This window comes from Macrobrachium nipponense, chromosome 12 (genome assembly GCF_015104395.2).
Source record: "Macrobrachium nipponense isolate FS-2020 chromosome 12, ASM1510439v2, whole genome shotgun sequence".
Classification (NCBI taxonomy): Eukaryota; Metazoa; Arthropoda; class Malacostraca; order Decapoda; family Palaemonidae; genus Macrobrachium; species Macrobrachium nipponense.
Window position 1 is genome coordinate 67,126,537 of NC_087205.1, and position 12,883 is coordinate 67,139,419.

Below are 12,883 nucleotides of genomic sequence, written 5' to 3' on the forward strand. Positions count from 1 at the left end.
CATTCAGCTCTAAAAGGAAAAGTGACGGTAAGATGGTTTGAAAGGTGTAACAGGAAGAAAATTTTGCAGTTGCCCTATGAAACAATGGTAGAAGAGAGTGGAAAGACAGATGGAAGAGAGATAATATGAACAGAGGTACAGTGAAAGGAATGAAAGAGGTTGCGGATAGGGGACCGAAGGGACCTGCAAAGACCCTTTAGTAATGCCTACAGTAAACCACGTGAGGTGCACTGACGGCACTGCACCCCTACGGGGAATATGACTACTGAATCGGTATTAGAGCATTTCAAACTTGAAATAACCGAATTGGATTTACTACCCAAAAGTAAGTCAAATTTTGGAATAAAGTGAACTATGACTTGTGAGTTTAAGTTCATTTTTGACGGGGAAATCTAGAACCAAACTTTCGGTATGGCAATGGGTAACCTTCTGCCACCTATTCTCTCAAATTTATAAATGGCGTTTTCCTAAGCTTATTATTCCTAAGAGTATCCAAAAACGTTTTTAGAAACTTCTATGAAGCGTGAATTTTTCAGTGTAAATATAGTATATACAGTACAGCAACAAATAACCTGACTTCTATACATTACTTTGCAGGACATAATATTAACATGAAAATCTCTGTCTTCACTTAAATGTTCAAATGTCATGAATTCTTGGATAACGAACCAAGAACCGTTACAAAAAAACAGGTGAAAAATCGAGTCTTTTGTACAGTGAATAATGCTGTCTGACACTCAGTCACAGCCCTCGAAACTCTCAGCTGAGGCCAATGAAACTTTCAGCTACGGCCCGGTGGTGACCTGTGTTGTTGGCACCTATAGTGGTGCTGGAGGGCTGAAATTTGCAGCTCTCTAATCTCAGTAGTTTTGAAGAGCTGAGGGCGGACAGAAAAAGAACGGACGGACAGACAAAGTCACCTCAAATGTTTATTTTACAAAGAACTAAAATAGGCAGAGATTCACGTCATCCAGTTCACCCCTTGCTATAATAAAGCTGTGACGACTTTTCATAATAAAGGTGACAGCATGATAAAATTTCTTTAGAATACCGTTTGCCTTATTTAATGTAAGTCCCTGATGTCAAAACTGAATTTCATCAATGCAAATTGTAATCATTGTAAATCAGATACGTATCAGAAATTGTCCTCAACAGAGTAGCAGCAGGGTTTATTCGTCCTATGCATAAACATTGATTCATTTCATATGGGCCGGGCTAGTAAGGAATTAAGCATCAGAATAAATATACATAAATATTCAGGTAGAACTGACCAAAGAATAATGGTGTTTTTGGTGCATGGCCACGCATAATTGGCTGGTCCCGAGAGTGTATAATACTAAGATATAATAACAACATTGTCGCAATATACTAATCAGAATAAGGATTAATATATCTAATTCCCTAAAGCATGTGCACTGTAAGCATTACGTAAGGTTCTTAAATTAAAGCGTGCCTCTGGCCCTTAGCTGCAACCCCTTTCGTTCTTTTTACTGTGCCTCCTTTCATATTCTCTTTCTTTCATCTGACTTTCCACCCTCTCCTAACACGTGATTCATAATGCAACCGCGAGGTTTTCCTCCTGTTACGCCTTTCCTGTCAATTTCTTGTTCAGGGCTGAATGACCGCATAGGTCCCAGTGCCTGGTCGTTGGCTTAAAATCTACACTCAATTTTATTCAATACAGCTAAGAAAGGAAAGTCATATTAAGTCTAGGTCTATAAACTCTTGACCTCATTTAGCACAAGATGTTCGAAGGAGAGAAGATAGAAAATAAAGCTTCAGTAACTCTCGTTGTTGTCCTTCATGTTTCCTGGTTTACTGTCGTTTAATCTTATTTGCTTTGTGTAAAACCTATTTGCCTTCATAATCTGTTTCCTCATGGATACTCTCTCTCTCTCTCTCTCTCTCTCTCTCTCTCTCTCTCTCTCTATATATATATATATATATATATATATATATATATATATATATATGTATATATATAAGTGTGTGTGTGTGTGTGTATAAACCTTGAGCTAAGCTACAAAAGTTGTTTAATATCCACTCTGCTTTAATGGTTACCGACACTGCAAGTCGTCGATCCGTACTCTCGGGCGTTCGAATCTCTCTAAGAATGAATAAGAATGAATAACTCTTCATTCTGCATTTAACATTAAACCATTCCGCTTGACTGACCAGTACCTTAATTTCCTATGTGCATGGTCACCACATTAAAGCTATAGTAGATTCACATCAACCGCTTATGTGTCTAGGCCAGTCCCTTACGACGCTCCTGATTGGCTGTTGATAAGCCAATTACAGGGTTGGAAACTCTCAGTCTCTCAAGAGAGTTCACATAGGCAGGATGTATGCTCCACCTCTCCTAAGGGATATGTCTTTCACTAGTATCCCTCAGGAGAGGTGGAGCATACATCCTGCCTATGTGAACTCTCGCCAGAGACTGAGAGTTTCCAGCCCTGTGACTGGCTTATCGACAGCCAATCAGGAGCGTCGTAAGGAACCGGCCTAGGCATCACATGCACGGTTGATGTGAATCTACTATAGGTCCTTGAGAGAAGTTTGATAATAAGCAAACATCAATTTCTTCAACAACTAGTCTTGGAAAATCACCGATAAATAAAATATAGGCATCAATCAAAACATATTGTGTCTGATACTTACGTATTGTAGATGTTTGTGCGTTACACATGAAAAAAAATATATATTCTGTCAAGAGAATCCCTTCAGAAGATCCCGAGAGAGAGAGAGAGAGAGAGAGAGAGAGAGAGAGAGAGAGAGAGAGAGAGAGAGCTGTCTATTCCATAAAGGATGAATGACTCTCTACTATACGGCTTCCTTTTTACATTCTTCTTGGTATTATTTTGGTTGCTGCAAATGCCAAAGGCTGTCATTGTCATACTGTTGGGCATTTGGTTTTGTCGCGTTCGTTTCCGTGATGTTGGGGGAAATTTCCGTTAATATTTTGTGAATTTCTCATTTATATTTGAATTGTACTGTTACTGACGTCATCAAGACCATGAGACCCTAATGGTAAGAGCGGCCGCCCTATCTCTCTCTCTCTCTCTCTCTCTCTCTCTCTCTCTCTCTCTCCATATTGTTACAGCAATATATGATTCGGACAATTTTTATATGTTACAGTAAGATTGTGAAACCAGGGATTTCACAATCATATTGTAACATACACACACACACACACACATATATATATGTGATATATATATACATATATAATAATAATTATATATATATATAATATATATATATAAATTATATTTATATATATATATACACGAAATGAAGGAAAAACGTTCAGCACGTATGACGTCAACGAAACCATACGTTACTGGCGGCGGTTGTGGTGAAGGTCCTGCTTCATCTTTGATGTTGAAATCGGCCGCTTTTTCCATATTCCCAAAAGGAAGTGGGTCATTTTCCTTTGTCTACCATTAGTGTAAAATTTCCACTGACTTTCCTAAAACAGGCATAATTATCTTGCGTTGAGTGGGATTAAATGTCTCATGTCATTATTCTACGATATCATATAAAATAATATGGATGTACGGTCAAAATATTTCAACGATTGCAATATGTCTCTAATGAACTTTATATGCATTCAAAAATGTTTTACAAAGACTTAAATTGTTTTATTTTCTCTAGTGCTAGTAGGCCTAGAAGTCTAAACGTTGCGATAGGAAAGTGATTAACACGAAACCTGTAAATTCAGTGACTAATTAAGAGGTATTTATTCTACGACGATAAAACTTGATAGCGAAATTTTGATTTCTTTCCAACCTTTCACTCACATGAGCGTCGTGACATCGTATTTCTTGATCTCTAACAAAAGATTTATTCTTATTGTACAGAATTTCATTCATTATTCACAATGGCGAAATGACGTCCCAATCCTTTTAACTTTAACAAAAAATTATTCTTATCCTACAGGATTTCATAATGAATACTTATTATACCAGGCACACCCAAAAATCAGGTGCTAACGGAAATGTCTTCTTGGATTCCACTAAAAGGGATGCAGTATTGGTTGAATTGAATATGGAATAAAGGCCAAAGGCTAAACACTGGGACCTATGACATCATTCAGAATTGAAACGGAAATTGACAGTAAAAGGTTTGAAAGGTGTAACAGGAGGAAACCCTCAAAGCAGTTGTACTATGAATCGATTGTTAGGAAAGGGTGGAAAGTAAGATAGAGAAGGAGAATATGAAAACAGTTACAGTAAAAGGAACAAAAGGGTTGCAGCTAAGGGCCGAGGGCATGCTGCAAACCTTTAAATAATGCCTACAGTGCACCGCATGAGGTGCACTGACGGCACTACCCCGATACGGAACTTGGCCTGGAAAAGCACTTTCGAAAGAGGCCAACAGTCGGCAAAATAGAATGTCATCTCTGATTTCACTAACAGGAATGCAATATTGGTTGAATTGAATAGAAGTGAATATAAATTTTAGGTCACAGGCCAAGCACTGGGACCTATGAGTTCATTCAGCGCTGAAAATAATGTTGAAACCATTGTAATGAGAGCGGGGAAAATAAGATGGAAGAACGAGAATAAGAACGGAGATATAGTAAAATGAATGTGAGATTGCATCTACGAGCCCAAGGGACGCTGCAACGTACCTTAAGTAATGCCTACAGTGCACCGCGTAAGGTGTATTGACGGCACAACCCCCGCCCCCTCCCCGCAAGGGGTGGAATGTTGGCACTAAGAAGAGTTCCTTTATTCATCTTTAAATGTTAGTAATTATACCAGTGTTTAACTTCACGAATTTATTGGACTCTATTTCCGAAATTTATATCAACTGTAGATTAGCAATTCTAAAATGTCTAAAAGTGGATCTCTACAATTGAACACGATCATGAGTTCAACAAGGGACTTGATTTTGAGAATGAGACTATTTCATTCGAACACCATTCAAAATTCCCAATACAAAAGAACATAGATTTCAAGTTATCAGCATCTGGTGGTTTTAAAATCTAAATCACTGATAATTTTCGAAGTTCTCTTCATTACAATTTGGTGTTTGATTTGCATAAATTCAAAACAACGATAAAATAAAGGACTTTTCTGAATTTCAACAATTTAACGTTATTAAAATGTGAAGCAATTTGATTTTATAAATGAGGATTGTGCATGTTCAACACTATTAACAATTCTGACTGGTGACTTTGAGGTTTAGCCATAATAAATGGCTATCAGGAACATTATCGAACTTCATTTTCAAAGCTATATAAGTGCAGGCCCACATCATTAGAATTTACAGATGCCCAACAATGGACTCCTGCTGAGCAGAACTGTTATGATTGTTAAAGTCTTGACATGTGAAGCTTTTTCTTTTATTATTAACATGTTAACAAGTTCTCTATTGAACTGAATTGAACATAGAATTTAAGCCAAAGGCCAAGCACTGGGACCTATGAGGTCATTCAGCGCTGAAACGGAAACTGACGGTAAACGGTTAGAAAAGTGTAACAAACAACCTTCGCCCCCCACCTACGGGAAACGGGTCTCTATAATATATTTTTGAGTCACTACGACTGCGAACTTTAAGATTTGACTTCCAAACCTTGAAAGATGAAGTTTAATTATCCGTAGTATATTTTAAAAAAGGACTCGAATTTGAACGGGACATCATATTTTCAATATTAGATTTCGAATCAATACCGAGAAGCGAGGACATCCAGGGAAAGGATTTTCAACATTAGATTTCCATTTGCTGACGCTACAACTACTAACTACCGTGAATACATCTACAGTCTGATCATTTGATTTGAAAGGCACCGTTTCAAAATGAAATTTCATACATTATCACTATTTCTAGATTCCAAAATGATTTAACATCGGATTTCTGAAGAGTAACACCATTAAGGGAGCAAAGCAACGTCATTATGGATTTTGATAAACCTGTACCCACGGGAAAATGAGACTAATAAAAGTTAGCGCCATCATGCATTTCTTATGTGCAATTTTCTACTTTTCCAAGGAGGTTGAACCTCCTTGCACGATTCCCCCTCAGGAATTTTAAGGGACTCCGCTCTCCCAATGGATTTCTGTAAATAAACACAACAGGAATTCTAAATGTCTTTTAATAATTGGATCATTCAAAGCACATTTTCGTTCCTTATAATTCTTTGTGCTATGTTATAATTGTGAGAGCGTATTTTGCAACACCAAGAATGGGGAAAATATTAATAGTTAATATTACATGAAACAGAACTAGACCAACTCACCGCATTTGATGCACATCTTGTGGTAGGGTTTCCCCAGGACAATTTTCTCTTCAGCGAAGTACACTGACTTCTGACATTTTGGGCACTGGCCAGGCATGGTCTTCGGATTGATGAGCAGCTTCTCTCCAGCGATAAATGCTACTCACTTTCTGGAAAAGAGAAAAAATTCGTTACCACAGTAATCAACAGAGAGAGCGAATCATCTTTATCTTCACAAGTAATACTGATAACCTCATGGCTGCTTCACCCTGACTTTCGAGCCTTCCGCGAGAAATGTTTGTTTGTGTGGTGTTTTTACGTTGCATGGAACCAGTGGTTATTCAGCAACGGGTAATGGTCTTAATTTAGCACGCTTAAATATCACGAATATGCACGTGATTTAATTACGAGCAGAAACCACAGGAAATGTTAAAAAACATTTCCTGTCACTCAGCTATCTTCAAGTGCGCATTATCAATAGCCACAATGACGTAAATTGTCGATTTCCTCATTTCGGTAGCACAGTGGACCAAATAGTAACCTCAGTCTTCATCGAGTCACTTCTAAATTCATACCTTGAAAGATGCATTGCTGTCAAAAAGACACCTACAGCATTAGCCACTTCATATACATGTACACAGGCGGTTCATCAGCAGGTCATCAAGCATCCTTCCACGCTCTGCACCATTTGCTTTTCGCGCATGCGCTCTCATGCTTAGTGAAAATCAAGGCTCTCCCATTCCAGGGCTTCTTTCAACCCATTTACCAATGATTTTCTGTCTCCCTCCCCTCCTTCCTGATCCTTGCTAATGAAATCCCCTCTGTCCCAACTTATGGTCCTCCATTATTTCCAGATAACCAGGCAATCTAAAAACACTGATCCACCCTTTTGCCTCCACTAACCTATGTACCACCTCTACATATAACTGGATTTCTCACTATTTCAATTCTTCAACATATTTTCGTTTATCTTCATTCAACGTCCAAACTTTCCTTCACAGTTGCTGAGCCATTGAGAGTAAATGGCACAACCTGTGCATTGCTCCCCTGAGAAGTACCTACAGTTTGGGTATGAATGTACTGTACCCAAAGATGGGGGAGGGCCTTATGAAGGGTTTGACTCAATGGGAGGAAGTGCCATCCAAAATGGTAGATTAACCTCTTTCCCTGAGATCGACGTCACCCACACTTTCACCTCTGGGGAAATGAAAAGAAAACAAAAAACAAGAGCACTCTAATCTCTTTCCATTGTTATGAATTGGGTAGAAGAATGGGTTTGCAGGCTATCTGCAAAAACACAGAAAGTATAATATGCAAAAACACAGGAAGTATATACTCATGTATACATACAGATACACACAAACATACAAACATACACGCTACATACGACAGGTACATATGCATTTTTCACTGAGTAAAGTGACGGTGAAAGAGGCCACTATAAGAATTATAAAGGTAAAATATAAATCGGTTTACCAGGACAGGTAAACGCTATAATTTTGAGTGATATAAGAAGAACATCGTGAGTTTAGTCAAAATCACAGAGGACAAACTAACTTTCAGCGTGCAATTTAGTATTACAAGGCTTCGAGGATGGGATTCATGCCTTCAAAGACAAAACTCTTCCCATTTTCTTCGCAGCAACATTAGGCACAAGGAAAACAAGCTAAGGAATAAACGAAGGAGCAACTGAGGCGATATGACCCTCGAGTCGCCAACATGGGACTAAGGTTTAGAAAAGATATCCCCTGCTGTTACTTATACTTTGAACCAAAATGAGAGAGAGAGAGAGAGAGAGAGAGAGAGAGAGAGAGAGAGAGAGAGAGAGAGAGAGAGAGAGAGCCCTATCACAAAATCTACGGTGCTTGCAGTTTCAACGTAAGAATCTCCCCGAGAGGAACTACCTGACATCATCACTTTGACCAACTTTGTCTCCTCCATGGAACTTAAGGAGATGTTGGTTGGCCTGCAGAAGCCCTGGAAATTCCCGGCCAAAGCAGTGAGAAGCAACTTGCACCAAGATATCAACGACTGAAGAGATGTTCTCCATCTACCTACGATGGAGATTTGGGACCCAACAATCCTCAAGGATCTTTTTCTCTGCACTGAGCATTTCCTGCACAAATGAAATCACATTAACATTTATGTCCCTTTGATCAATTTCATTTTAGTACAGACTCCACTTTATCGTGTGGATAATTATACTCAAATAGAGTTCAAGTTAAATTCTCCTACTATGACTAGGTTGCGCTTCTCTGCCTTTTGGGGTTGGAAGTATGTAGTGTGACTGTAACCATATCAATTACGTTATGTATAAAACTGACAGATTATATAATACACACACACACACACACACAAATATATTATATATTATATTATATATATATATATATATATATATATATATATAAATATATATAATATATATAGATATATATATATTATATCTATATAACACTAAATTCTATATATATCTATATATATCTCTCTATATATATAGATAAATATATATATATATATATATATAATATATATACTATATATATAATACACTACTTGCACACGCACATATAATAATAACAATAATCATAATAATGCATTCTACTGATGGTTTGAATTGAATTGGGTATAGAATTTAAGCCAAAGGACAAGCACTGGGACCTGTGAAGTCATTCAGCGCTAAAACGGAAATGACATTAATAGGTTTGAAAGGTGCAACAGGAGGATAATCTCGCAGTTGCATTATGAATCAATTGTTAGGAGAGGGTGGAAAGAAAGATGGAAGAAAGAGAATATGGAAGGAGGTACAGTAAAAGGAACCCACTACCCTTCTACGGGGTCTCTTGATGAGGGTGGTTCCAGAATAATAACAAGCCAACAAACCGTTTCACGTTCACGATCTTCTGAAACGTGGAGATTTTGTGCGCAAATAGAAAAAAAAAACCCGTTTTATAAAATGTGCCACTTCAAGCACGTAACATAAGAGCTTGTCAGCAGCATGTGCAACCCCTATACAAACGGTCTCTTTTTGCCTCTCGCCCCCATTTTGCATGCACTCTCCTCATGGATACCTCTTCTACCCAGTTTATCGAGCATTTCAAGCTATTGTCTTCCATCCATTCTATATCGTTCACTCATTCACCCATCTATATTCGTCCATGAAGTAAGCTATCTCAAAACTCTTACCTATCTTTTCGAGGACGCGATGCTTTTGCATCACTTACTTCTTATCTCCATACTTCTCTCTCCCTGTCAGTCCTCTCTGCTACACATAGATCACTTGAAGAAATTATCAAAGCAACTTCAGGCTTTCCACTTTTTTGTTGCTTTACTATTCACCAATCACACTGCGTTTGTATAAGAGAGAGTGGGCCTAGCAATCCTTTTAAACATTCAAACTTTGGCTTGCGCTCACCTTTTGCAGAGATCCACGCGAGATTCACGTTTTTTTTTTTTTTTATTCGCCTCCCCTCCCATCCTTCCGTTATAAATAAACAAAATACATTATTTTTTTGCAATATACATGTGACCTGAGCCCTTGGTGATTTTATGTGAAGTTATATCAGTCAGGGGAGTGTTGGAAAACCCCCAAAACGGAGAGAAAAGGGCACGACTAGGCCTAAGCCTGATAGGTGAAATTTGACACAAGGGAACCAACCAGTAGATCCGTTCCAAAGGTTTCAACAACACAATCCACGCCAAGAGCGCTTGGCCGTCAGCGACAGACGAACTTCACGTAAACATAAGTGTTAACTGTCCTCCCTCAATTCATTTGGCCAACTTAACCTAGTAGTATCAGGTTACGTGCATTCACATTCATTTCTTCCTTGTCTAGCCTCCATGTAACCTTTACCTCTCACTCTGGTGGTTGAGCTGAACATAGAATGTAGACCAAAGGAAATTGACAGTAAACAATTTGAAAGGTGTAACAGAAGGAAAACCTCGCAGTTGCACTATGTGTGACTATCAGTACTTAAACCGCCGACATGGCCATCCTCCTCCCATCAAAAACACGACCCACAAAACATGTTACCGATGAAACTCAGCTGCAACGAATGAAATGAACAGACACTCTCAGCCTCGAATTAATCTCTACATATGCTCTCTTATCTGAGCCTCGCCATTAAAACTGAACATGATTTATGAACGAGATGGTGGAACCATATCACATAATACCATTACAACATTAATTACATCAGTTACACACATACGTAAATAAACACACACACACACCTATATATATATATATATATACAGTTGACCAAATGTAGGTGACAGATGGAATAAGGTGCATGTTTGCGTTATACTATAACGTAGATTATTACATAAATAAATAAATAAATAAATATATATATATAATCTATAATATATATATATATATATAATTACTTTCAATGCCTTCTATTGTATTACTGTAAACGATAAAATTTAATTGTAAATGTAGTAATTATTTATAAAAATTCAATTGTATTATTTATTATAAATGTATATTTAATCTCAAAATGAATGTTATCTATTGTCTAATTACTTTTGATTCCCCCTGTATAATATATATATATATATATATATATATATATATATATATATATATATATATATATATATATATATATATATATGGGTAGCTCAAAAATAGGTTTACATTTTTTAACAATCCATTTCTCATTCATATAATAACAGTTTAGATCTTAACTATACAAAAACAACGTTGCAATGTTGAAGGAGGACATTTTGACCATCTGAGAGATAGCATCGGTTAATAGCATGGTCATGTCACTAAGGCATTGAGGGAAAGTGGGTGAGACCGAAGAGCGCTCCTCCCAACCAACCGCATACCAAGTACTCTACTATCACTCAAATGTGGCATCCGACCATCTAAACAATTCCTCCATTGTTTCTATTGTATCAGCATTTCATTAAATTACTCGTCTCTAATAGTGGCACGAAACGCCCTTTTCCGCTTTCCCCGTAAACAATGGCACAATGCTCATTTTTCTCTTGTATCAAGGGCGACGATGCGCCGTGCGCACCATACTACTCTTTTGGCACTTCTGTAACTACAAAATATAGCATCACAACGTCATCAGCCACATCCACATCAGCCGAATGTTTCTAAAATCGAATAACAAAGCTTAAAACGGAGCATTTCACAACTGCGTTGACACGAAAACGTTCAGGTGAATTAAGAGATGTTGGTAACGTTACAAAAAAAAATAATAAAAAAAAAAGTGAAACCGGCGCAATCGAGTCTTCTGTAGTGTATAATGCTGTATGAGCCATGGCCCACGAAGCTTTCAGCCACAGCCCAGTAGTAGTGACCTGTCCTATAGCGTTGCCAGAATCAAGATTATGACTCACTTTAACCTTAAATAAAATAAACGCTACTGAGACTAGAGAGCTACGATTTGGTATGTCTGATGATTGGAGGGTGGATGAGCAACATACCAATCTGCAACCCTCTAGACTCATTAGTTTTTAGGATCTGAGGGCACACAGATCCTAAAAACGGACGGACAGAAAAAGCCGTCACAATATTGCTCTTTTACAGAAAACTAATAATCCTAGTGTCTAAATGCAAAAGCAGAACTGGCGAATTTCCTCTTCACAAAACTGATATAGGAATTCATCTTGAAGATTCCTGTAGGATACATCACTAAAATGTCCAAGTTCCGTAAATACTGCTCCCACCGCAACACGAAGACGTTCCAGTACTTTTTTATAACACCGTTGGCTTTGGTTCTACAAGGACTTTGTTTGAATAAGATGGTATGCATCACCTTACAAGGAAAAACCTCTAAATCACTGGTGTGTGCAGTAAGTACAATAAAACTACACAAATGCAGTTGGAAAAGAAAAACCTTAATGTTACAGAAATGTGTGACTTCAGCTATATTGATTTAAACACAATTTTTATGGAAATATTTTGCTTGGTGCACTCCCGAACTCTAAATATTTTCTTGAAACTGCTCAGCAACTATCTATACTCTGTTTTTTTTTCATCTGTCAATCCGCCTGTGGTGTTTTTGTATGGTAACACTGCGTCCCGAGCTTTAGATAGTTACGCTAATTGTAAGTTTTAGGTAAATAAAAGGATATCTGGGTGTACATTTGTAACTGGAAAGTGTTTTAATAATTTACTGTATGCGAATTACACCGTTAATATTCGAAATAGGATATTATTATAATCGTTGAATGTAAGCTGAATGTAACTATCTAAAGCCCGGGACGCAGTGTTACCATACAAAAACACCACAGGCGTTTTTGTATGGTAAAAATAGTTTTTTATGCTAAATGACAATCTACTACACAAGTATTATTTCACAAAAACAAAAAACCTAGGGCTCTCATCCAGAGTAGCCGCACACACGATCAAAGCCCAATACTTAAAAAATGTTCAATTTTAGTGAGAACCATATAAGTAAGCTGGGTCCTTTCTGTACTTATGTAAAAGTAAAACATGATGTGTGGGCATCTTGCTGCATTAAATAAAACGACTTATCCCCAAGTTTGACTAAATCACGGCAGAAAACGCTATCAAACATCTGTCAAGCTGAAACGTCATCAGAACATAAGGATTTTACCGGAAAAACAGACACAAGAAAAGTGAGTTAATTGCTCACATCTGTGTCCCTGTGACGATCAAGTGGTAGAAAATAA

General features: G+C 37.6%; 1 protein-coding gene across 1 annotated transcript in view; it reads right to left on the minus strand.

Annotated features, from left to right (window-relative positions):
* Nucleotides 1–12,883, minus strand: part of LOC135224571 (cysteine and glycine-rich protein 1-like) — a 48,695-nt gene that overhangs the window by 22,273 nt on the left and 13,539 nt on the right. The window contains exon 2 of the mRNA XM_064263688.1: nucleotides 6,248–6,396. Coding sequence (XP_064119758.1) covers nucleotides 6,248–6,344 — 97 coding nt within the window. The 5' untranslated portion in view covers nucleotides 6,345–6,396. The remainder of the gene's footprint in view (nucleotides 1–6,247; nucleotides 6,397–12,883) is intronic.